This window comes from Phasianus colchicus, chromosome 1 (assembly GCF_987193195.1).
Source record: "Phasianus colchicus chromosome 1, bPhaCol1.hap1.1, whole genome shotgun sequence".
Classification (NCBI taxonomy): Eukaryota; Metazoa; Chordata; class Aves; order Galliformes; family Phasianidae; genus Phasianus; species Phasianus colchicus.
Window position 1 is genome coordinate 68,752,315 of NC_143436.1, and position 27,675 is coordinate 68,779,989.

Sequence of the window (27,675 nt, forward strand, 5' to 3'; positions counted from 1 at the left end):
ATATGTTGATTATTTAGGTTCCTGTCAAATTCAATGATGAGATATGGAGAAAAGCTGGGACTGGTTTATGCCATCTCTCCTCTCTGCTGATCACAGAGTAAGAATAAACAACTAGCTTATTTGGCTAAAGTTGAGTAAGAGCAATACCTCTAATCATTGTGAAAAGATCAGAATCCATAGTTTTAAGCATTTATTTCTTTTGGAACAGATATTGGCAGTTTCAAATGACTAATTTTTACCTCTGGAGATTTAGAAAAAATTCCCTACATGTTTTCAGAAATTATTATTATTATTATTATTATTATTATTATTATTATTATTATTATTATTATTATTATTGCTATTATAAACTTGAAAGCTTCAGAATTATTAAATTTACAAGGAGAAGCATGAAATAACTGGAGATAATGCTCAGCTGGCAAACAACTGTACAACATTGAAGGGGACAGCAGAAAAATGTTTTCTTCTATTGAAGACTTTACTGTAAGAGATACTGCATAATAACATGAAATATCTACAATAGTTTTTTAGGGGGACATATTATAGTGATAACCTCTCTACAGAACTCACTGCAAAAAGGTTCTTTTTATCTGACTCCTGACTATTTGCATTTGAAAAGCAGTATGTGAATAAGTAAACGAAATAAGTACCTGTGTTTGTGCATTTCCACCTTCAAGCAATGCAATACCAAGCAAAATGCCTTCTGAGAAAATTCTGTCATTTTTGGTGCTGACTATAACATCTATGACAAGTTCTGATGCACCTTCTTTATCTAGAAGGCACTGAATATCAAACATGGATACTCCAGACTTATCTGAGTCTTGTCCTACAAATCCACCTGTAAGTCAGAGAAATACATACCATTCATGTTTGTTTCATGCATGTATATTGAAACAAATGTATTAGGAAAACATCCAGTAGCAATGTAATTCATTTCATCTCGAAATTCTGTTAGAGGCAAAATTCCTCTTGAAACAAAGAAGATGTTTGTGTGGAAGTGCCAATGTTGGTCCCCAAGCATAAGAAACAAAACAAAAACTCACACCACAGTTCTGTTAACAGCATTCAGACAATAAAGAAGATCAAAATGAAACTGATTTGTTCGAAGAACCCTGGTTTTAATTTCATTACTGCATACACTAATATATGTGCATGGCCAGAGGTTTGAAAAAGCTTTTAAACCTGCTTTTCTCAGGTCTAATCTAAACAAAGATTGTATACTCATAAATCCACTCTGGCTATGGCTACAACCTTCTAGCTAAATTTTTTTGCCAGTCTAATTCCTAGATCAGTAACATCATGATAAGTTAGCACAATTAACACAAATTAAGTTAACACAAATTAACTAATGGTGTGATTCAAAGGGATTTTACTAAATTGTATTAACTCATTAAATCAGCCATATTTTATTATTACTCATTATCATATTTCCTGCTATACTCACATTATACACATGTAACTGCACCTACTACATAAGGAAAAAATATGGCACTGTTTTAATCAAAGCAGTACTGACAAAATGTTTTTTAATGAAGCCATGCATTTATATACACATTTTTCACAGAGAAAAGACAAAACACTAGTTCTGTATTCTGTTGTTTGCTACAGAATAAACTGATGTACAAGACACTCAACTCTGATTTTTTTCCAGTATCAACACCGAAACACACAGAGGATCAGCCGAATGACATTTGGGAAAGCCCACAAATCTGGACATGCCTTTAATATATGCTGATAATGCAATGGCCAGCTTTGTTATGATGTGGCTCTACACTTCATTCTGTCGTATTTCCTATGACATACATTATTTTTGGTTTTATTAGAAAGCATTTTATTGTAATCTACCTTGGTTTCTATATCACAATAATACAAAAATGAGGTTATAAGGAACACCCACTCAAACTTCCTGCTCACAGTAGTTACAGCAGGTCCTCACAGCCTTGTTTTGAAAGAACTGACATTCTACAGCCTCCCTAGGAAATTTATTTCATTGCTTAAGTGATATATTTGTGAAAAGCTTTTCCTTATATCCTAATTTTTTAATGTGCTAGTGGAGGATCTGGAATTTTAAAAAGTTGATTGGTTTCCAGAAACAGCAGTGGCTTTGTTCAAACACTGCATGCTTTGCTGGATTCCTGGATGTGGATTTATTAGCAAGTAGTGTTACCAATCAGAATTGAACTGAAGGACTGACTTGGGGGAATGGAGAGATTCGCTTTTTTAGTGCTGGCAAATGCACACCAGCCATCTGAGACAGGTGCACACAACCTCTCTTCTAACTGATTACAGAACTCGCTCCATTTATTTGCCAATTAAATCCCTGGAGCACATTCAACATGCCTTTTAAAAAGATGGTGCTGCTAGTTTTGTTTTTCTTAAATGATGTGTGTTGATTTACCTCCCACTTGTGCTGTTTTGCTGTAGCTGGTAGACAGAGGCCCATTCATACCACTTCCATATTCTCCTTTAAAGTAGCGATACAGGAGTATTTTCCTTAAAGTGTTGCCCTTTAAGAGAAATACAAAAATAGCATAAGAAACTTCAGTATTTCCTTTGTTTGAAAAGCCAGCTGTTTATTATAGATACATAATTTATTAGATCTTTCCTTTATAATTAGTAAGCATACAAATAGAAAAGTTGTCCATAAAACAAGCAACTTGTTGTTAGATAATGGTCTTATCTAACACATTCCACGGCAAGAATTCTAACATACTGTTGTATCAGCTTTCTCTGAAGATTATTTTAAACTGAAGATAAATCAAACATCTCTACCTCAACAATTTCCACTGACTACCTGGAAGATGTGTATTTTGAAACAAGTTCTACAAAGAACCAATGCACTGCGGTCTGTACGTGTCTGCCCCACCCTGCCATGGCAGTACTTTCTTCCTATTTTCTGCTTCTGAGTAGTATCACTCCCTTTTCTCTGATCTCATATAATCCAACTGATCATCTGAAAGAAGCCACATCACATGAAATATTAAAACAGAGAGATGACATTTGATAGAAGAGCTTCCTTTACTTCCAAAACCAAAACCAGTCAATATTTGCATGCAGCTCTCTGAAGAGTTTCCCTTTCATTTTGCATATGTTCTGCAAAACAAGATGCACCGAATTAAGAGTGGAGGTACAATCACTTGGCATTTTCCTGTTGCCTTTGGTCTCCTGGGAACACCTGCAGTCAACACTCATCTTTACAGAGGCAGCAGGTGACAATGACTGCAGGTATAACTATAAAATACTCGAGACTTTATTTGGAAATAAGTATGGCAAGGTTTCCAATGTTTACAATAAAAGGACAAAAATTATTCATTTCAACAGTTAGGCAGTAAAACAACATAATTTCTTCTTTGTATTTACTCACCTACTGGTTTTTATGAAGAACAGGTCTTAAAAATATGTGTACCAGAAGCATTCTCTGTACTTACAGGGAACATACAGGTCACCAGCACCTGCATGTTAGTCTAGCCATATGCTTTTCAGTCTATACATCTGTAACCACCAGAGGCAGCAACAACAGAAGGAGCAAGACCCAAAAATATCTCACACACAATTCACACTTATACGTCTCTGTTAACTTAGCAGTATTTCCAAAAGTAACCAAAGGCCACCATGGGGCTTCATTGCTTCATGCATCTGAAAAAGCAATGGGCTTGTCCATCTCAAACAAGGGTCAGAATGCAGTCATCTGTATATGTAGGCTGACAATGCAAAACAGAAATTCCTTCCTAGTTCTTGTATTCTGATGTTTTCATAGAGTCTACACAGTCTACAGAGTTCACTCAATTAGCCAAGAAAAGTGCAAGATCTATATTAAAATATCAAAATCTGTAAACACAATGGCTCCAAGAAAAATAAAAGCATCACCTACACATCTGTAGCGCCAAGGAATTTATTGTGTGAATCTTTCAGATGAACTTAAGCCAGCTGTGGTCTACACTACAGAAGAAGACCAAGAACCATCAATGTCTGAACCAGACATGGAGGCAGACTCTTTCCCAGTCTAGTTTGCAGTGGAGATTAATCCTGCACGCATGGGCAAGATACAGCTCATAAGAAATTTCAAGATTGCTAAAGTCTCTTAAAGGCATATATATCACAGAATCTGGATCCACAGAGAAGAAATCCTTCTTATCACCTGACTAGGACCCAGCCCAGAATGAGAACTGCATCAAGACGTGCCTTTAATTAGAAAGGCTGGCATTTGCCATACCATTTGATTAACCACAAAGCTTGAGGGAACATCCTTAACTGGCTATCTGTGTAGTCTGCTGATGATAAACAGAGCGCCATGGTAAATTATATAAACAGTCACAGTGCAGTCACGGGAAGAAACACCAAAAGGCATCTATATGTAGTTAAAAATAACACCCACAGTCACAAGTTTTATTGTTCAATCAAAACAGCCTTTATTTTATCAGGAAGAACGCTGAGGACCATGAAATAGCGTTTGATTAATAACCTGAACAATTTAGCACTTGCTCTTGTTGTCTGTAAAAAAAATTAACTGTTTGCACGTCTCAGATAGTTTTTCCTGCCTTGTTACCTTCAAAAGACAAGGGGAGGAGCAGCGATATGAATATGCTTCTCCGACTGGCTACAGAACGAGGAATCTTTTCCTGACTGTCTGCAAACTAAGACACAGACATTACCTCTTGCCCTAAGGAGTATGTCTTCATTATTAGGATTTTCACTCTCTCTCCCTCCCTCTTTTAACCTCTCATGAATCCAGACACACAGTTCTTAGAAGCCTAATTGCCAAAAATCAAGAGCATTGTGTTTGAAAACCGGGAACGCAGTGGAACTTCTGCTTTGCCAAAGAGCTTTACCAAAAATGTGCCCTCAGACTCCCACATGATGCAGGCTTGGGATCTTCAGCCCGTTTGTGATGACTTGGGAAGCCGTGTGACTTCCCCAGGTCATTTAGTTTCTTGTGAAATTAGCAGCCACGACAAAGAGAAGAAATTGCTCTCTGCAGCCCAGCAGCACATAGTGGAGCTGAGGAATGCACAGATGCTTATGCAGTATATCAGAAATTCCTGCCACCTCCAGTGCATGACTGTGTGAGGTATCATACAAAAGAATGCTAAAAAGACCCTGCTCCCAGAAAAAAAAAAAGCGCTGATCCTGCTGGCATAAGTGTCTGCGTATGCTTTTGTGGGAATGCCAAAAAACAAAGTCAAGAATTGTCCCATCATCTGGACAAGACAATCTGCTGCCAGGGCAAGTAAGACAGTCATGCCATTGGTGCCCTTGTAAATGATTTCCCAACTTAGCACAGCCACAAAATTAATATTGCCCAAAGCAAATGAGCACAGCAGTGGTATGAATAAGCAGTTTGCAGCAACCATTACTGACTTTCATACAACTGAAGCAGGGGCCAAAAATAAAAGCACACTAGGCAGTACAGTGATGTCTTCCCTTGACTATGTTTCTTCACCCAGCAGAAATCCCAGCCTTCCAAGTCAAATCTCTCCCCCACTGGCTATAATAAACTTGCCCTTATACCTCTTATTAGGGTATGGAAAATGGTATGTAAACATCGGTCAGCTGACTGTAATCCTTCTATAATGGCTAGAACATTGTATAGCCCTGAAAAAAAACCCACAATGAAACATAATAGTCTAATTGTTACCCATGAATACCACTGCATTGTGTCTAACAAAAGCTAGGATAAAGACTGAGGACACAAGAAAGCAACAAGTGGTTATTGTTCTTGCAGTTTTAAATAGCCTGAGATTGACAGACAAAAGTTTCCAATAGGGAAGAATTATTCCAGTAGGAGCATGTAGACACAAACAAATTACGATTTTCTCAGTATTTCTTTAAACTAGTTGGTCTTTAAACTTGATTTAAATGCCTTAATAAAACGGAACATTCACTTTCTTTCTTTGAGACTGCAACACGCTGGTTCCACATTGGGATAGGATGTTTCCATGTGGAGAAGAAATGCCTGAGAGTGTTTGGAAGGTTTATCATGGGTACTTGCTTCAGCATGAGCTCCCTGTGCAACAGCACCAAAATACTGTCCAATATAACTTTGCACACTGCATAAGCAATTCGAGTATTTTAGAGTCGATGATGTTTCAAAGGTTGAAATGGTGGATCTGGTTGTCTCTTCTGGCTTTCACTTGTAGTAAAACATTGAGGTAGAAATGTTCAAATTACCAGCGATAACACAGAAAAGGCAGTCACGTCCAACAAATACTTCTCATATATAGTGGATGACATGGCTATATGCCCATGCTAATCCAGGTGGATGCATGGATGTTATATTTCAGTAACTTCCACCTAAATATTACAGAGGAGCTGACTGGAGCATCTGCTCTACTAATATACATTTTTGGCAAGTTGAAATGGAAACAAAATCTCAGAGAACTACAAGAAATCTAATGTGCAATGACACTCTTAACAACTGTTAAAAATATGATGACATTGATAAAACATAAGCTGTGACTTTTGTATCAGTTCTGGGCAAAATAAAGTAATGGATGATTTTGAGCTCCATTAATGCAAAATTAAAGGAAGCTACTATAAACCAGTAGTAGTTATAGTATTAGCATCTTGTCATAATAATTGGCTCAATATGGGGTTTAAAAAATAATAGGTCTTCTCTAGCTTCTGATTATTATCTTCTCTGGTCTCACTCGTGATGAAAATATCATTCTGGTAAAGTCTGATAAAGTGGTGGTATGATACATTCCTATAAGGCAAAACTTATGATTGAAAATCTACAGTGCTATAATCCCACAATGATACTTGCTAAACGGCTTAACAGCTAAGAGAGAATTCAATTTGAAACTTAGACCAAGAAGTTATAAATGAGTGCACAGGCTTCTAAAAGGGAATCTCAGGAAATACCTATTGTCTGCCTCATATTTTTTTCAAGCAAATGGAAGAGCACAGAAGAATAAGATAATTTGTAAAGGACGTTCAAAGAAAACAGGATGGGGTCAGAACATTTATAACAGTTTAGGATCATTTATTCAACTGAGAAGAAGCAAACAATTTGTGTCTCAGTATGTCCAGATACTTCTGTGATGAGTTAGAGATGTCATAACAATAAAGAAGACCATGAAATGTAGGCCTTCATTCTAGGAAAGATCTGAAAGTCTTGGACAAAAATCAGCAGAACGACATTTTGAAAAATCATGCCATTCTGGAAATTATAACCAGAGCTATAGAGTAGGATTCATAAAACATAAAACTATCTTACTTATCTATGTGTAGAGGCATGTTTCTGAAGAAATACTGCATCAAAAGTTGGTGTCTATAATTCAAGCAGAATTCTGATAAATTGGATTAGATTTGGAGAAGTTCTACAAGAGTGATTAGAAAATAAAACATACTTTCTCATCAGAAATTCAAGGTTTTCAATCTACTGAGCTTACCAATCTAAACACGAAAGATAAGAACTCTGTTTCTGACTATCTGCATGAGAAATCTGGTAATGGATGACTTCAGCCTGCAAGATAAAGATGTAAAACACAATGCTTAGATGCTGAAGACAAATTTAGCTAGGAAGGAGATAGAAGTGGTTGAGTTTTTTCATTTGTCGTTTATGATTTTGCCTTTTGCCCCTGCTAATATGTGAGGACTGCTTCAAAAATAATGCCTCCTATTTTATTATACTGGCCTATGATGGCAAAAGCAGATGTTGGTAGTACAGCAGTAGTAGTTGAACCTTTCTGCCAACATGCCATTATATTTTGTTGCTGTGTGACAGATGACAGCAGAGGGGCAGCCTGACAAAATGACATCTGACATAGAAGTATCTACAAAGCAACGGTGTGTCACTGAATTCCTCCATGCAGAAAAAGTTGCGTTCAGTGACATTCATGAGTGTTTATGGAGACCAAACAGCAGATGTTAGCACTCAGAAGTGGTAACAGTGACAGTGTGTCATCTCCAGTGGTGCACATTTTTACGAGTGCACTGTGCAGGTTCTTGCTCACCACTGGTGAAAATGCATAGCTAATAGGGGTGATTATGTTGAAAAACAATGTTTTGTAGCTGAGAATTTGCTCTATGAGACAGTGCTATTGTGCGTGTTGTATCTGCTGTAGTTCCCATGGAAATAAATAGGAGGCATTACTTTTAGAACAACTTACATACAAAAGTAAGTGCCTGTAGCCATTGGAATATTTTAAGAAGAGGTGCACAGAGCTGCTCGCAGTTACTGAATGATCACTAGATGGGTTCCCAAGCAGAAAGTATTAGAAGATCTTGTGGTCTATACGAGGAGAACAAGCTAGGTGACAAAAAACATGTCATTGCAATCTATAAAGATATCATACCACTTTTTTCTATTGTAAATACAAAGTTTAAAGCCTGACTCTCAATGAAAGCTGTTAAAAAAAACCACAAGTTTTTTCTCACCATTTGTAAATGGAATTTCTGTTTTGCTTGATCTGAGCATCTGCTTGAGGATGATTTTTTGTTGTTGTTTTCCACCTGTTTTTATGCTATTTTGTTCTTTTATTTCCTTTGGTGATGAAACAGGTTAGGGGAAGGATGAGCTTTGTGCAAGTGTCCCCTGTGAAGTTACCAAGTATGAAAGTTGTACAGTTCCTCATTAATTTATGGTTTAACCTAATCATGAAATGGAAGATGGCATCAGTATTATCATCTCACCTCCAAAATGGATTAACTGAGGCACGCAGCTACCAGACACACAGAGTTGCACAAGGAAAAGCTTGGAAGAGAACTTCTGAGCCCTGACTCCTTCTATGGTCTCAAAGTGGAAAAATGCTGTCTTCATGTTGCCAGCAAGTTGCAGGGGGCTTAGAGAGTGAGGGAGGTTGTCTGCTTTGGGATGATGTTTGTTTATTTTCACACAGAGTGAGTTTTTTCCTGGTTTTGATCTTTTACAACAAGATGTTACAATAGCCAACTGATAGTTGACACTGATATATTTTGACCAGTAAAATATGACATCCAAGAGCAAACTTATTAGCACACTAGGGCATTTATTCACTCCCACAAAAAAGTATTTGTAAAAATGAAGTTAGGTCCAGCTGTTGTCCAGCCTTGCTTTCACTAAAATCAATGGGAGCCGTGCCAGCAGCTTGAGGAGAAGGAGCAGACATGTACTTTGCCTGGCAAAAGTTTTTATACAATTCTAAAAAGAAAAAAAAGAAGCCCACAACAAAATATGTACCAGACTTCATGACACAGTTCTCCTAGGAGAGCAGAACTGGCCACCCACACCTCTCAGCTGTCTCTCATTAGGCAGAGACGCCTCACATTTTAAATGTGCCATTGTTTAATTCTACACAAATCTGGTATTAATCCCATTTGTCTTAATACAGCTTGCCTAAATCACCAATGCTAACTGATAAACCTGAGGTTGTGACTTCTGCGGAGACTCATGAACAGATATAGACAAAAAAGAATGGCAAGCATGACCCTTCTCTAAAACCAAATGACAATGGTTGAAAAAAGTAGCTAACTTCATACAAGTCTCTTAATTCTTTCCTTTACACACCCAGGTTTCATAAAGTTTCAAGATAAAGAGCCGAAATACTGCAAAACAAATGCTATTACCAGTCTATTTTCAATATTGATAGTGAAAAGAATAGTGGATACATTGGAAGAAAAACAGTTTTTGCCTGGTAACTGTCCAATTTCACACCCTGAAGAAGCACAGGAAAATATCATATTAAAAGAAAGATTTTTATTTTAATTTTTTTACTATTACCACAAATATAGCAGCAAAAGAAAACTCTTTGGATTAGTGAAAACTCCAGCACTGCTGCATTCAGAATACAGTTTGATTTTGTGTAAGATTTTACTACTGGGCCATAACATTTATTATTAGTCAAAAGTCCACTCTTTTTTTTTCATTTTTTCATTTTTTTTTTTCCCCTCAAATATAGGATATTTACAGTCATAACATTTGTATACATAGAACAGGTCACTGTTATGGCAAACATTACTGTTAAAATCTCTCACTTTTCCTGTTGCTCACTTAATTACATGGTATTCATCTTTGCTCATAACACACACTCACAAAACTGATTTTTTTTTTATTTTTGCACCTATGTAATTTTTTCTTTGCACCTTTCTCTTGTACAAGGTAAAGCATTGAGATGCACAATAACCCAAGTTTTCCACCACTGAAAGAAAACAATGTAAGATTTGACCGTGATTGTTCAGAAGCATGTATGACTGTCACATCAGTAACATACTGTAGAAAAAGACCAGTTCTGAAAAGCATAATTTTCAACAACTCAAATTATATAAATCTTATGTTGCAGGGGGTAAACCTTCAAAGTGATGCACAAGGAGTTATGCACAAAAATCCTATTATTTGTTAAAAAGATTTCTGTATGGAAGTCCCTGCGCTCTACAAGGAAAATTTACCCCTAAGTGTCCTAATGTGAACATTTACAAAAATAGACTATTTCCAGATGTATACTTACGAGTACCACCACACTTTGACATTTTAAGAGCAATTTGAAACAGGTAGCTAGGGAAAAATCTTAAGAGTAGCTAAATAGTATTTTCATTACGTCGCTTTGTTTCACGGTCTTGCTCTTGGGTTGAACTTCAAAGCCCAAGCACTACAGATACCTGATTTACTAGATAAAAGATGCATTGCAGAGATATTGCTTATGCTATTTTGAATTAGATATGCTAGGTTCTTCACTGTTGATTTAGGATTATTAAAGTGGCTCAGGAGGCACTTCAGGATTTCAGTTTTCACCAATTCATTTTTACCCATCACCAGCTCCACTGATTTCTCAATTTCATCCTTTTCTACTAGCTAAGATTGATGAAGAGACTTCAGAAATATACGCAGAATTTGTGCTAAGGCATTCCAGATAGTCACATCGCCATTGACGTATGAAGGAACCTTTACATTTGCTAAAACATATTATCTTCTAATTCAGATTAGCAAAACTCAGGAAATCTTTCAGAGGATTTGCCATGAGTTCCGGGCTGAATAAATAACAAATAAGTACCTTCTTGTTTTACCATGGATATGCCATTAAACCATGATATGTACCACCTTCTCAAACAGATAAATGTGTTCCCTGTTAATCTGAGCCTACTTAGTGAGAGCTGCTTTTTTATGTCAACTGGTCATTTTTTTTGAGACTGTGATATTAAAAGGAAGCAATTCTCAGCATTGATTTACTACCTTCCACAATCTCCTGCTCTGCACTGATGGAGCAGTCACATCTCAAGTTCCGTGAACAGTTTTGGTGCAACAATAAGAAAGACATAAAACTATTAGAGAGCATACAAAGGAGGGCTGCTAAGATGGAGAAGGGTCTAGAGGGCAAGACGTGAGGAGGAGCAGCTGAGGTCCCTTGGAGTGTTGGGCCCAGAGCGGAGGAGCTGAGGGGAGGCCTGATGGCGGCTGCAGCTCCTCACAGGGAGCGGAGGGGCAGCGCTGAGCTCTGCTCTGTGTGACAGCGACAGGGCCCGAGGGAACGGAAGTGTGTGTGAGCATGCACATCTACTTCCAAGTATACTTACATTTTTAGGTGCCTAAAGGCTGTATAAATTCAAGCCTTCAACAGCCTAAAAGAAAAGATCTGAACTGACTACTGTAAAGGCCAACATACAAAATTGGGCCAAGGGAGTTCACAGTCCTACAGTCTGGCACAGAGCGTGGCCACTGAAAACAGCTGGTCAAAGGAGATCTATGCAGCTCCTACCCAATAAGCAAAATTGGAGCAGCTAAATGAAATCAACCCTGGGGTAGACCAGACAGCAGCAATATTTAAATTTTACTCTGTATACCAGAGTTATCAGTGGTATACAGAAACACAATCTTAGCACTTATCTTGATGGAAAATGAGCACGCACCAGCTCAAAAGCATAGCTTGGATGGGGTCAAGATGCAGCAGTACGAGATGGCCTAGTGTTATTTGCAGTGATAGGCACATTCTTCCTTTGCTATACTGCTCAGCATTGCAAAGAAAACAAAACATCTTGCTCCATTTCTATACAGAGGAGAACAATTTCCACCTGGAGCAAAGCCAGCTCCTGCACTGACTGCACTGTCTCTCTGAAAACAGGAGGCACTTCAGACAAACAGGAAAGCAGAACTACATTAGAGAATACTGCAAATCTAGCACTTGGTCATTACTGACTATCCATTTTGACATGGATGATTTAGAAATACCTGTAATTAATGTTCCCTGAATTGAAACAAAACAAAACTACAGCAATTTGAAAAATTTCCCAGTAAACTTAATTGGGTGTTATCCACAATTGTTAACTCTCTCAACTGTTTTATCATTTTCATTATGGTTGGTTCTTTAAGTTCTGCACCTAGGTTCCTATGCTTCTATGAGAATTCTTATTCTTATTTTTTAAAAAAAGAAATCCACACGCAAAACGAAACCACACACACACCATGAAATTTCTACTGCTCCAGGTCCCAGAAAAAGTACTTGAAAATGTGAAATCTTTGTGGTCAGAGACAGAGGGCCCAAAAGAACAAGAACTAAAAAACCCAAAATATGCTGCTGGGTTTTTTGATCATTAAGAAACCAAACCAACGTAATTTCATCATCTTTAGGAGTCTGACTGATGACTTTGATTGCCAGAGGTTCTAAGTATCAAGTAAGTATTTTAAGCAACCTTCTTCAGCAGACTGTGTGTTCAGAGGGGCTCAGATTCTTGCCACTGACACTCAGCAAATACAGTTGCTGACACTTGGCTGTAGTTGCAAAGTACTTGGTATCTTCTTTCTCATACAGCAGATCAGCAAATCAGCGCATCCACTTGCAGCAAAGCAGCCTAAGTAAATAGGAATTAATAATGATCCAGGATTACAAGGTAAGGCCACTCCAGAAGAAAAGGATCCCTTCCAAAAGTATGAGAAATGGTAATTTCACAGTTAAAATAAACTTCATTAAGATCTGAGCTCTTTTGCTGTTCTAGCAAGGGCTATGCTGCCACTAGAAAGAGTTGGGCTCTAGGATGATCTGAACACTGAATTCCTTGGGAGGCTGGAAAAGAAGCATTTGGCAAGTTTATTCTCCAAGAAAGAGGAATCAGTTGCCCATCTTGGTTCACACACTATACAATGCCAACCTACTTCAACTTCCTAAGCTAAGCACTTATCCAGAGCAATCAGGATATATCTTGGCTTTAACTATGGAATCACAAAACTGAAGTGACTGGACCTTAAAATTGGTCTTTCTTGACATGTCTGAAGTTTTTGTAACAGAACTTTCCTTCCAAATGACAGATATTCTGAATTTTGAAGGCATCTCTTAGTAGGAAAAGCTCTCAATTTACAAAGCAGTTCTCAATCTTCCCTTTTAAATTAGATGCCGATATTAGCTTTCTACTCTTGGAGCCTAAGATTTCATCAGCTCCAACAAATAAATCTAATAATGTCCTTTGAAGAGTGCTGTGAAATGACTCCGATTTTGCGTTAACACTGCAGCAGAAGTTTCATAAACCTTTTCTATCAACCAAAGCCGTTGAATGAAACTGAAACACTGCTAACAAAGTAGCATTTTGTTTTTAATAACTTTCAGAGGTGTATTAGCTGTCAAACCAGAGCTCAATAGTTTCTTAGCTGTCTCTGTATTTTAGGAGTAACAGTATTTCTAAATGATAAGTTTCAGAAGACCAGGGAAAAAGTTCTCTTCTGGTTTGAACAGAGAAAATACACCACCACCACACAGTCAAGCAGCTCTAGAATTGGTTGAAAAAATGACCAAAACTTTCCTGAAATTAAATCAGCTGCTCCAAGTTAGAGACAAAGGAGAGACAAGAGACACATTTTCAAGAGACTGTCTCAGCTTACTACATTCCCACTAGTAAAAGACAGATTCATGTTTATATAAAATTTAATATGCAAGCTGTTCACTCATAATATTAAATTGCCCCTTTATATTTAATATTTGCTAAAATTGCTGAGTTATTTATGACAGAGATTAGATTGCTGCACATGTGCAGTGGCTGTTTCATCATAATACATTTTAGTATACATTTATTACAAAGCTGTTGTCATTATAATGCCTACATTTCTATTGCTTCTACGGAGAAATATATTATCACTGGAATGTTCCTACACGCATAGCATGTAACTATGGTAATAAAAAGTCATGTGCATCTTTAGAGCTGTTAAGGATCGCGTACACTGATGGTGAAACCTGCTCTGGAAATCCTACAACTGATTGCAAATTTTCTACTATGTTTCAAGAGTGATGATATCCTCACTAATGACATCTCTTAGATAAATAGCATGCCTGAATCCCAATACTAGGGCTCAAATGCATTATGAAAACCAAGATGAACTTTACAGTTGCAATAATTGAAAATTCAACTACACATGCATGTCAACCAGTCTGTGCTTTGAAAGAATTACTAAACCCAACAACAATGCTAGGAGCTACATAATTTGCAGCTCAGACTATTCTAATTATTAGTAAAAACCTCTATTCTGAATGCAGCATTGCTGCTCCACTTAATTAGCATATCTCTGTGAAAACCTTGATAAAGCTCGAATGGGATGGTAAACAGCTTAGACAAAGCTATTGCTCTAAATTAGATCAACGGTACGGTTTTATCTGAAGTTCTGTGTCCACAAGAAGTTGCCACTTCCCACCATGATCAGAGGAGTGCTACCAGCAAATAAGAGTTGTGGAAAACATGTCATACAAAAGATTGAGATTGCTCACCTTGGAAAAAAGATGTGACAGCAGAACAGAATAATATGAATGGTAAGGAGACAGAAGGTAAACATTACTATTTCCTCTATTACATAAGAAGGTGTCTTTAATGGAAGCCAGAGATGGCCAATAAAAAAGCGATACAGAAAGAAACACTTTTTAACCCACACACAATTAGATGGCAGAACTCATTATCATGGAAGTCACCAAGGCCAAGAATTCAGCAAGACTCGAAGAGGATTTGTGCATTTCTATAGACAACAAGAAAAAACAGCTACAATAGCAAATGTTAAAAAAACAACTATGGGAAACAAAATCTCATGCTTTAGGGGCCACAGATTTATGATCTTACTGTTAAGGATTATCCCAAGACATCAGGAAGAATAGAAAACTTCAATTCTGCCTACAGTGGGGATTCTTAGACTTTCTTCTGAAGCATCTGGTGATGGCCACACAGAAAGACAGCTCTCTAATCCTCTGGTCTGATCCTATTTGGCAATCCTCATGTGTTTAAAAGAGAACATGAAGTATAACAAGTCTATTTGTATTAGATCCAAAAACCAGTGCAGTGCCATCTAGATTCAAGAGAAAAAATGTTTTTATTAAATCTCCAATGAGGAGACACCCAGAGCTGACCATTACAGTCACTCAAAATATCAGCTGGAACTCTACACTTTACAGGAAAAAAAAAGAAGACAGAATTGCCATGCATTGGAGTACATTAACAAAGTCCTCACATGTAAAGGTCTGCATTTCATCTGTCTGTCTTCATCTTTGCTTAGAAAGATAATACAGCCGTGTATAAAAATGATGGTAGGTAGAAACCACTTCAGTGTTTGAACAAAAGGCAGATTCTTAGAGAAAAGCTCCAGGCTTCACTATTCAGGGAGACATTCTGCTGGTGCTGACCTCTGTACCTGACTTCATTTGCTTCAGCCAGGTAATTCTCCAAAGTTGTCCTCCTACCTCCCACTGCTCATTTTTCTGTTCTTGTACTAACAGAGTCCAAAATACTTCATTCTCTTAAACACTAAAGAATGCCTTTGCATGGCAGAGACAGTCACAGCATCAGACTTCTCAGTTCTGATGACAGCCTATGAACACCAGATCCCTTATTTAGCCCTAAATAACATTGCCCAGAATGTCACCATTATTTAGTTCCTTTGATTAATTACAACTTTGCAATGACTTTGTTGCATAAATGTGTTTCCTATACATATTAAGCGCCTTTCTGTCTCTGTGACTCCACTTATTGATGAAATGGCTTTTTGGCTGCTAAGGATCAAGTGTCACCTATGCAGATGCCTCTGCCTACATACCTAATGCTCTTCTCTGACGTAAAATTCACTATATGTAGGAAGAAGTATTAGTATTCAAACTGTGGCATCCAGAGCTGCCAAGACGCAGCCAAAAGCTTAATAGATTTATATGGTGCAAAAGGCATGATGTACAAGACTGAGAGAGGGTCTGGAATTTGTCTCTTCTGCTTTACTGTCTCCCATCTTTTTTCTTCCTTCTTGTCCCTCTGCATTTGCTTTTTTCCTCCCTGCCTCCTGGCTAAACCAACAACATTATAATGCCACATATGTGACCCTTGATGTGTAGCTTCTCCCTCTCAGTAACTCAGTATTCATGTCTCCTTGTTTCACAAAACAGCTCTGCAGGGGATTGGAAAAGGGCATCAGGATATTAGTTGGACCTGTTCTTCCACCTTCACATTCAAATCACTAACTAGAACAATAAGAATAAACACACTAGATGATTCATCACAGCAAAGACATTGGAACTGACAGAATAGACCAGATGAAGCAAAATGGTGTCAAAAAAAGGATGGGACAGGCTGAAAATGACAGGTGAAAGAGCTTTACCAAGGATTTTGCTCAGGCTTTCTTATATACTGTTAAGTACCTCTGCCAACAGCAACAATTCATTATAGATTAGAAAAGGAACAAATCATAAGTAAAGATGCATCTTACAAAGATTTCTCAATTTTGCAAATCAACAAGAAGATGAGCAAGAAAAAGGATAGCCTTCAACTGCAAGGAAAGCCAAAGGAAACTGAGTACCCTGAGTACCTGACAGAGGACCGAGATGAAATGGTGCTGTGTTAAGCTTCACACTAGGACGATTCTTCAGTGGTAAAGTAGAAATTTTAATATGGAATTTCCTTGTAGAGAAGCCCTTCACGTTTTTAGTGCAAGACTTAGGTCTGGACAACAGACTTATAAACAGTGATAAAGGCTTTATACATTGTTTCCATTAGCAGAATGAAGAGGCTCAAACTGCTAATTAAATAGGAAATTCTATTAAAAAAAAAAAGTCTGAGCCAGTGTCTCTTTAAAAACACCAGATGTTTAAGGAGCACTGAACTGAGGCAGGATCTGGGAAGGTACGTGTTCTGACCTACTCAGGAAGGCAGGCTGAGGCCCTGTGTATAGGCCAGTCAGTTACCATGGCTACCTCTTTGCTTTAGGTGTAGGAGCTAAACACTGCAAACAACTTTGCAGCATTAGGCTACCGGCCTCATAAAAACACTGCAAGATAACAATGAATTCTGAGATGAACGCTGTCATCTGTTTCTTGATATGAGCATAAAATTTTATATCATAATGTAAAAGTCAGAACCAGAACTGGGAGGAAATTGCCAGCTCCTGCTGGCCTTACTCCTGAGAGATGCTACAGTCCTGAGCCACACTAACAATAAAGGGACTGCAGGCAGGTGTGGCAATAAAAGGACTGCAGGTAAGCAACTTGCCTCCAAATATTGTCCTCCTGCCTCAAGTTTTACTCAAATTACACAACACGGGCAGAAAGAGTTAGAACAACTCAATTATTGATTAGAAAAAGCTTTCCCTTGGAGCATGTTACTCTGTGAATAACTATCATGAGGTTTATGGGATCATGCTTGCTGAGTAAATTAAAGGACAGCTATTTCACATTAAATATTATACTGTGTTCCCACACCTTAAATAGATCACTGGGTCTTTTTGGGGAGATGCTAAATGTGCCTGGTGGCACCTGGTCACATGCCTACTGAATGCCTCTGGGAATCAAGAAGTGCTCGAGGTTTCATAGCTGGACATCTAAGGCATCACCATCGTAAGTCCATCCCTCAGCCTAAATATCACTCCAACTGGTGGACAGCTACTCTCAATAGGAAAGAAAATTTGCATCTTACTTCTATGTTTAATGGTTCCAAAGGATGGTCTCCCCTGTTCACACAACTATCTGATCTAGTGATCGAATAGCCAACCAATTTTGAGATGATGAATGCATCAGTTTCCTCTCACACCTAGGGAAAAAATTCACAAGAAATCACTTGCAAAACTTTCTTCTGCTTTTGGCATTAAATTGTAGACACAAGCAGTTCAGGTGCAAGCGAGGCCAGTGTAATTAATGTTTCAGATGATAAAAAATTAATCTTAAGGAGATTTATGATAATATAAACCCTGGGTGTCCAATCTTTTGGCTTGCCTGGGCCACACTGCTTGAAGAGGAATTATCTTGAGTCACATATGAAATATATAATATAGTTCATTTATATAAGTAACAATTGATTTTATTATTATTTTTTTATGAAGACACTAAGAAATGAGAACAACAAAAACATAACATTAGTGGGATACTTGACCTTGTTTTTGTGAAACTAATGCACCAGTCTGGTTCAGTGGCAGTAGCTGCAAGTCTTAGTGAGCTCTTAAGGTGTTTGTTGGAGATTTTTGATGAAATTTTACTCTTCCTGTGATTCATCCTCAAAAATAGCTGTTCACAAATGTACATATTGCTGAAAACTGTTGACATGAATAAGGCATGACAGTGAGCTCTGGTAAGAGAGGTCTTATATAAGCCTAGTGAAGAGACTTATTGAGTTGAATGTCTGATTGCAACTCTATACAATTCATTTGAAAATTCACAGGTAATGTATTTGTACGGACTGAAAACAGAGTTGCAAATAGACCAAAAAATTAATGATTTTTTTTGCAATCTTGAGACATATTCTCAAATCCCTTTATCAAAATGGAAAGTAAGGCTGTGTGTTTCTTCACTGTTCATAGGGCTGGGTTTAGCCAACACATCAAAATGCATAAAATTATTTGCCATAACCTGAACTTGCCATAATTTAATTTTCATTTTGAATGTTGTTACTGTTTGAAACATAACACGGGTAAGTTGTTTTTCACCTTGAAGAAGCATGTTTAACTCATTAAAATGAGTGGTCAAATCCATCAAAAATGCTAAATCTGTGAAACATTTTCATCTGCATGTTGTAGCATGAAATTTTCCTTCTGATTCCATAAATGACTTGATTCCACTTTGCAAATCATAAAATCTTCTTAGCACTTCACCCCAACTTAGCCACCATCCTTCAAAAAAGTAAATGATGCTCCTATAATCAGCATCCATTCTTCATACTTTTAAGGAACTCTGTCCTGGAATTGGTGATAATATAAACCTTTGGACTTAATGAAATTCACAATTTTGATGATGATTTGCACAGTAGACATTTTTAAAGCTTTTTTACTTGAGTTTTCTTGATGTATATTGCAGTGATATTTCACCAAATTTGAGCTGCCACTGGCAAATGCATCATCTATTAATTTTGTAGGTCCTTCTTTTTTAACAGCCATTGCCAGGGTACAATCAGTAACTATACCAGATACATCGACAAAGGTTAAAGAAAATCACTTTAATGTAATTTTTAATGCTTCATGCAAACCAAGAGATTTAGTTGTGTCATTTAATGGCACCAAAGAAGCCATTTCTCCGGTGACATTATATTCATTAGCAATACCCTTAATAGAAATTGCAAGTTGAGCTGTATCTTTAGCATCACTATCTTCATCTATCACCAAAGCATAAAATTTGAAACTAGCAAAATTACTCTCCAAATTTCTTTTGATAGATTTTCCTATTTCTTCAATTCACCTGGCTACAGCCTAGCGAGACAAACTGATTTTAGAAAAATCAGTTTTTTTTAATCAGGACAAATGATATCTGCTATGTTTTGCATACACTGCTTAGTAAACTCACCATCAGCTTTGCTCACCAAGCAGAACAAGTGCATGCTATGTGCAATACACACAGGTTTCAATTCGACTAAGTGTGTGTGGCAGGCGCAAGAGGTGGAGTCAGCCCTGCAAGGCTGTGGGTTGGACATACCTGATATAAACTATTCCCCAACTAGGAGCTCATATGGATTGAATGCAGCTCTCGTAGTTGTTACTTACATCACTAATTAAGATACTTCTCCAACAAGATTACAGATGGATTTATTGCAAAACTAATAGCTGAACTCTTTAGGCTGCTAAAAGACAAAGTGCTGGAGCAGTTGCTAGTTACAAACTAAGAAGAACACAGAGAAGTTTGAGCTGATTTCATATTCAGACAGGTGTATCTCAGGTACATTCAGCTCAGAAGATTTGATTAAACACAGATGTACACTGCTAGCATGTTTCATAATCAGATAACATGCATTCCTCCCACTTTTTGTATTCCTTTCTAGGAGGGGAAAGTGGACTCCTTCCATATTTTGTACAGGGTATTTGGCAGTCAGTGAGTTTCAACATTGCAATGCATTTTTCACTGAAGGCACCCTAAGGTTGTGCTAAGGCAGAATGATCTTTCAGCTTCAGTGGCATGTACTGTACAAACACAAAGGTTCATGAGCAAAAGTAAACTCTCTTCATCCAAATGACTGATGCTCTGTATCTACCTCATAAGAAATCACTTTTTTAATATCCACCTCTCTGCATGTTCATAATTACAAGAAGGAACAAATACAGATCACATAAATACCAAAGTAACTGATTCTATCTGCAAACTAAGCAGGCAGATGTGAAAGCAGCACAGCACCATAGGTCCACTTAGCTCATCTGAGGGGAGCGTGGGTGCTTAGATCCCCACAGTCGGAGCTACTGCCAAAAAGAATTCCTTGGTTTTAATCTGAGCTCTCCTCATCCACCATTCTACTACAACTACCTTTGTTTTGGAACAGCAAGGAGCAGCTGCAATGACTGAGAAACCCCTAAAGCAATAAAGACAACCGGTTTTTTGGAAGTTTTTTAGAAAACTTCCTAGCTGGTTAGGAGTAATCCTTCTTACACAGCTCAAAGTTAGCACAAAGGAGGAGAATCCAGTCACTGGCCTACAGCGAACATGGAGCAGGCAGTGCTAGCAGCAAGGGTGAGAGGAAAGTGTGGCCAGAGTGATGCCATTATTGCTCTGATTTCATTAGAGATCTTTTCACCTGGCTTTGCCCAGGTGGCCAAGAGGGCCTGGCCTGCATTAGAAATAGCGTGGCCAGCAGGATCAGGGAGGTAATCATCCCCCTGTACTCAGCACTGGTGAGGCCACACCTCAAATACTGTGTTCAGTTTTGGGCCCCTCACTACAAAAAAGACATTGAGGCCCTGGAGCGTGTCCAGAGAAGGGCAACGAAACTGGTGAGGGGTCTGGAGCACAAGCCTTATGGGATTGTTCAGTCTGGAGAAGAGGAGGCTCAGGGGAGATCTTACTGCACTCTACAACATCCTGAAGGGAGGTTGTGATGAGAAGGGGTTTGGCCTCTTCTCCCAAGCAACAAACAGGACCCAAGGAAATGGCCACAGGTTGTGCCAGAGGAGGTTTAGGTTAGACATAAGGAAGAACAACTTCTCTCAGAGAGTGGTCAGGCACTGGAATGCCCTGCCCAGGGAGGTGGTGGAGTGGCCGTCCCTGGCAGTGTTCAAGAGGCATCTGGATGAGGAGCTATGAGATATGGGTTAGTGCTTGGGGTAGCAATGGTAATGGGAGGACGGTTGGACTAGATGATCTTGCAGGTTTTTTCCAACCTTGAAATTCTACGATTCTAAGTGGACCTGGATCAGGTACAAAGGCCACCACTTTGTAGTTCCCTGATCTGTTCCTATCTAACCCCAACTGTCTGTTTCTGCATATTTGCACTCCATGAAGGACAAAAAAAACCTCAAATCCACATAAAAGCAACCACAATTAATATAGTAATGAGAGGAATTAGCGAGGTAGGCAGGAGAAATAAATGAGGAATTTAAATATGACATTTTAAACTTGGTGTTTTCCCTTCTAACAATGTTCCTTGCTATTTGAAGTAAACAAACATTCAAATAAAAGCCTGTAAGTAACTATGGTTATAATTATAGTAATAATAATCTTAGCATCCAAAGAGAGGGAAAGCAAGGTACTGACAAAGCACATTAAAGCTTTGTAATACCGAATATGCTGCACGTCTAAATCCATCACATAACGCTGTGCGAGTTCTAAGAAGCACCACCTGATTTTCTGGATTCTGCCTGTGCTACAGTTTAGCATCAAAGAGAGCATTTAAAAATATTTCATTATGTGCAGTGTTGGCTGAGATTTGTTGCTATTCCTTGCCCTTCTAATGAAGAGATTAGGTTGATTCACAGAAAGACTTAAACTCGGTGTTTTCTTAGAGAAAGAATCCCACTCCTCCTCATTTAAAAAGCTGCTAGCTTTGCTGTAGGTGGTAATTATGTTGAGGGTGCATTGCTGTGGTTTCTGTCTGGCAACATGCAGCACTGGCACACGCAATCCCCACACTGTCTGGAAACAGCATTACATCAAACCATCGCTAGTGTCTTACACAACCAGCTACAGCTCTTTGAAATCTGTCAGCTTCAGTGACTTGCTATGGCTCTCACGCTTCTCAGACATCAGCTTTATCACATTCACACAGAGGTACTGGAACTCCTTTAAAAAAAATTTGGAAGCTTCAACTCTTAATGCGATTTAATATCTTATGCAGAAAAAAACATACAGATACATATCAAACAGCAAATGACTGCTCGGCTTTAACATCAAATCTGAACTGAATTCATGGCAGACTGTGGTACAGCCATGCAATGCTATGGACAGAAACATCAGAAAACGTGAAACAAAACAGCACCAGAAAAGGAAACTATACAGTGCTGCGAGGGAAATTAGCTAGTGAATTAATTTGAAGCTAGCCTAGGGATCCCTAACACAGGGCAGCACTGCACACTGTAAACAGGCACATCTCACAGTTAAATCTAAAAGTCATGGATCAGATTCTTTTCTAATGCAGTTCTGTTGAAATCCCTGCACCAAAATTAAAAAATCACTGAGAAATCTCAAATCAAGACTAGCATTCAGCTTCATGTCTCTAGTTGTCAGGTAGTAATCCCATGTTCCATGAAGACCCACGCATACGTAGTTTCCTCTGAAATCAGTGGGACCAGACATCCAGTAGGGAACTGCTCAGCCCAGAGCAGCTGCATCTGCTCCAGCATCATAGCTGCATCTTAAGAAAGCAATAGCCTAAGCCACAGAATCACTGCATTTTCTACACCATTTGAAAACAAACATGTTGTACTTTAACAAAAAATGCTGTAACTACGTCCTTGGAGGATTGTTGTTCTGTACCAAAGAATTATTCTCCTTCCCTCCCCTCCCATCCCCCACTTCCCTCCTCTATGAATTAGTAAATGAATTTCTGCCACAAGCCCTCAAACCATATTCTTCCCAATCAAAGAGTAAAATGATACCCAAGAGAGCGAGGCAGCACAGAACCAGTGAGATCCTGCAGACAGCTAGACTGGATGGAAAGCTCCTGCCACTGCCACACACAGATGGGCACACAAAAAGCCTATGGGGGTAAAACAGGACAATACCAGAAAAGGGTATTGCATCCAAATGACACTGCTGGAAAATGTCCCCCTGGAAGTGGACAGCTGAATCATTTGCAACCAGACGAAAAAAGACGATACACAACAAAAGACAGTACATGTAATTTAATAAGTAAGCACAGATATTTCTTTTTTCTGACCCTGCACTATGAGTTTGGAAGCCATCCGTTAAGGGCAGGGTCCGTATTATGGGAGAATCCAGTGTACGCACTTTTGGGTGAATACATTACAATCTGCATATATTTCCTGGGGAAATGAAGCCTGCAGTTTTGCTCAGTGTCTGCATTTCAGTGTTTTAGCAAATGGGGGGTGTAATGTGTGCCTGCAAACTCAGCCAGAATACAGATCCAAGACGACAGGATTCTTATAACTAGTGGGTTTTTTTTGTTGTTGGTTTTTTTTTTTTTTTTTTTTTTTTTGGTAAGATGCAGTGCTACAGGGCTAAATAAAAAGCTTTTCAAAAAGTCATTGCACATAGCACAAGAATAAAGTGCTAGTCCCAGCAGTAGCCGCACAGCCGGTATCCACATTGTACAACAATTGCACAGCTCAAATCGTGACTATGAAAGGACGGCCTGAGCAGCAGGTGGGATGGGGGGATGGCAGGGGAGCCCATACCTGAGCACCTCTCTAGCCAATCCATCTGTTCATCAGTCATGTCACACGAGCTGTTCCCTGGCAAGGAACATCCAGAGGAACAGAGAAGTTAGAAATACAGGTCCCAGGCAGCGAAAGCAGCTGGCAGGCATCTGTAATTGAATTCCAGGAGGACTTGGTCTATTTTTAAAATTCTCTGTAGGTTGGCTTTTTCACTTTTTTTTTTTTCCCCCACAGGTGAACATTTCCAAAACTCGACACAATTTTAAAGTTTCATTACATACTTCTATGAGTTCCAGCACCATGTAAAATCCTGCGAGAGCAGCAATGCACGAGTTGTCAAGAGCCTGATTTTAAAACTCTGCACTAGGGAGGGAGAAAATGAATCAGTTCTACCTTTAATTATATACTGTAAGGGTAAAGAGCTTTTCTTCTACAGTGCATACACATAAACCTCTCATACTATACTTACAGCCTAAGCCAGAGTGACACTGATTTTCTATCAGCTCAAAAATAAAACAAATTCCACTGTTGTTATAGATACGCCATATTTCAGCAGTATCTACTAGCCCATGGCTTTCAGGGCATACTGACAGCCAAGGAACGAAGTCCTACAAACCATCAAGATGTGAAGAATCTCTTTATGTTTTTTTCTGTAAGTGTATCTGAAGGACATGTTTTCACTTGACCAGTCTAATGTCATACAAAGCTACAAGCAGAGCTAACCAGGACTTCTGACTTGCTTTTGTTTGTAAGCACTCTAACCTGCTCAAGTTGCTTTAGAGCTTTCTGCATCTTTAGAGCTCCTCTACCTGCTATAGTGCCTGTTAGACAATAACTGGAGCCCCAGTATTCTTGCACAGCTTTCAAGAGCAGCTGCCATCATTTCTGAGAGGGAGCACGTTGTCAGACTTGACAGTCAAAGATTTCTGTCTCTGCTCACCTTCTTGAGCACAGCCTCAGCTCCTTAGCTCTGCAAGCAGGTAATGATGCAAGGTCTAAGACCACTTCCTTACTCTTCCTTGGATGGATTAGTGATGCATGGGTGAAAAGATCCTAACTGCAGCTTGGAATGGCTGCTGTGGAGTACTATGAGCTGCTACTAGAGCTGCAGAGGAGTTCTCAATTCAATCACAGCACACACCAGTCTGAGCTATACTCATTTATTTTTTGAGTTGCTGCAGCAAGTTAAATTCTGTGATGATAATGAGCAGACACCAACCGCACCACCAACTCATTAAATCAATTCAGTATCCATTCGTTAGCAAACACATTTGTGCAGCCTGGATTTAAGACTCACTGGCTATCAAAAATGTAGCATATGATATTTGTTGCAGCATAATTTGTATTATTTTCTTCCTATTTGTGTAAAATGATCATTACCTAACTGCAGTATTCCTCCCTCTGTCTTCTCATAGTGGTAGATTATTCAGAAAAACTGTTAGTTTTAGAAGAAAAGTTGAAAGATAAAGTTCACCTCGTTGCAGGGCAGGGTTATGTAACTACACATCACAATGTATATTTAAACATCAGTATGTTAACTGTGTATATCGAGATGAGGGGAAAGAACAGAGAAAGACAAATAGAAAGGAGGAGAAAAATCTGCACTAAACACCAGGAGAAAAAAAAATCGCAATGGTTACTATTAAAAAAGTGACTTAACAATAACTTCCTCTTGGAAATATAATAAATACAGGATAATAGAACATGTGTCATATAAAGTGGTATTATTCACTGAATATTCCCCAAATGTACAACCAATGTACCTGATCTTATCAAGCAACACTGAATTTTGTTGCAAGCACAGCTTTATAGAACGACTATTTTCTTACTATACTGGTGGCAGGGGAAATGTTTAAGCAGAAAATGTTTTGACTGCCACGCAATCAGACTGCCTGTAAACAGTATATCGTGGCCCTAAGAAAGCAGAGAAGATTTAACACAGCCGACTGTTTCAGAGGGTTTGACTTCTTACCCGTTCCTGGGCAACAATGTTATTCCTTTCAGAGGTAAGACAACAAGCAGCAGGTTCTAGCAGAGGGGAACAACGAATTATCTGAAGGTATTTTGGAGAAAAGATGGGGTGAGGACCGCAGGTTGGGGATGGAGGAATGCTTCTTTCAGTTCTGTACTGCCGATTTGTTCTTTAACTTCTTATTAATGAAAATTGCTGCTTAAATTTTAATCCAGTTCCTAGCAGGCTTTCCTTTCCCCCCTGCAGTCACAGGACCTTCTTTTTGCAGAGAACTGAATGAAAGGCAAGAGGTTTACGGCAGGAACATTCGCAACTTCATACAGACACCCCTATGTAATGCCTCTAGGGAGCCTCGCACAGAAAATAATTTATGAGAAGTACGCAGAGGCCACCTGCATGCACCAACTTCAGCGTCTGCAAAGCCGCAGCCTCTGCCAGAGCTGTCAGCCTCCCCACGACCGACCTGTCCGTCACACGGAAACCTGACGAGTCAGCTCTGCCGCTGCGAGGCTGCTTGCAGAGGCAGGCGAGACAAGGAGCAAAGCCCTTCGCAAAACAGCAACAAAACCTTTTTCTGTGATCTTTTGGCAACGGGAGGGCAGGGGAGAGCGAGGAGAGATCGCTGTTTGTTTCCTTTTGTTGCTGCTGTTGCTGCGCGAGCCAGGTTACATAACGCTTAATTTCAGGCTCTTTTCGGTGGCACGATGATGTATACGCGATGCAAATATCCTCGCTGGAATTACAGGAGCAATTTATCAATTCATGTGCGGCTAATCAACCCATTTGCTTTCTAGTGTGTAACAGCGACAGCTTATCTCATGCAGACTCACGATCGTTCGGCGCAGCCTAATTGAATTTCAGGGCCAGGAGCGTTGCACGCCACGTGACGGCCCACCGAGCGGTGCCAGACACTGCAGGCGTTACATAATCACGCGCGGCGGCTGCCCTGGGAGGGCCGTGCTCCCTCGCCTCATCGCCTTGGCGGGCGGCCTCTCCTCACTCATGCCCCGCAGCCCCAGCCCGCACACACCGCTCACATGGATGGTCACATGTTTCGGAGACAAGAAGGGGACCGCTCCCCCCACCAGTCAAAACTGTTTGTTAAATCAGATTAGAGTGGGTGAAGAGACGCGTGGCATCCAAGGGAGCACCTGGCTCCCCGCCGCCTCGTGACGGGGGAGCTGCAGGAGATGGGCGTCCCGCACAAACAGGGGTGCTCCCGTGGAGCGCAGGATGCGGCCTTGGTGTTGGTCTGGGATCTGGCAAGCCTCTGTGAAAGGCCAACAGCTGACTGGCAGAGCCTTGCCCCTGGCAGCCGGCAGCCAGGCCCCTGCTCCATCCAGCCCCCGAGCACGTGCAGGGAGGTCAGGGTAACTCCCCTCCTCTGCCTGGCACGTACTGATCGCACCGGGTATGACTCACCTGAAGGGATTTTCCACAAATGAGGCGGGCGCTGTGTAATAAGGGATATATATTAACTGCAGGGGATAAAAATGTGTGTTCCTCCCCACATCAGAGACACGGGCTAGATGCACTTCAGGCAATGGGATTCCGACCAGTTTCACCATCTGCAGATCTGTATTGCCAAATATAAAAGCCGCAGATCACAGCTGAGGGCTGGAGGAGCACAGGGTTAGCACACATCCCAGCTCGCGCCAGCCCCATGTCAACATCCAGCTTACTGAGTTGGAAGCTGCTGACCATCCCACCCACCTGCATCTTCAGTGCCTTGACACCACAGGGTGGTCTGCGAGGGATGGTGCCACGTACA

The 27,675-nt window shown here is 39.6% G+C and overlaps 1 protein-coding gene across 6 annotated transcripts in view; it reads right to left on the bottom strand.

Moving 5' to 3' along the window:
* The window catches only part of ITPR2 (inositol 1,4,5-trisphosphate receptor type 2), a 263,254-nt gene that overhangs the window by 79,240 nt on the left and 156,339 nt on the right, over nt 1–27,675 (bottom strand). For all 6 annotated transcript variants that reach the window (XM_090146695.1, XM_031597173.2, XM_090146688.1 and 3 more), the window contains 2 exons: nt 2,399–2,507; nt 651–838 (listed from right to left, as the gene is read on the bottom strand). In XM_090146695.1, the coding sequence (XP_090002821.1) occupies nt 651–838; nt 2,399–2,507 (297 nt within the window). The remainder of the gene's footprint in view (nt 1–650; nt 839–2,398; nt 2,508–27,675) is intronic.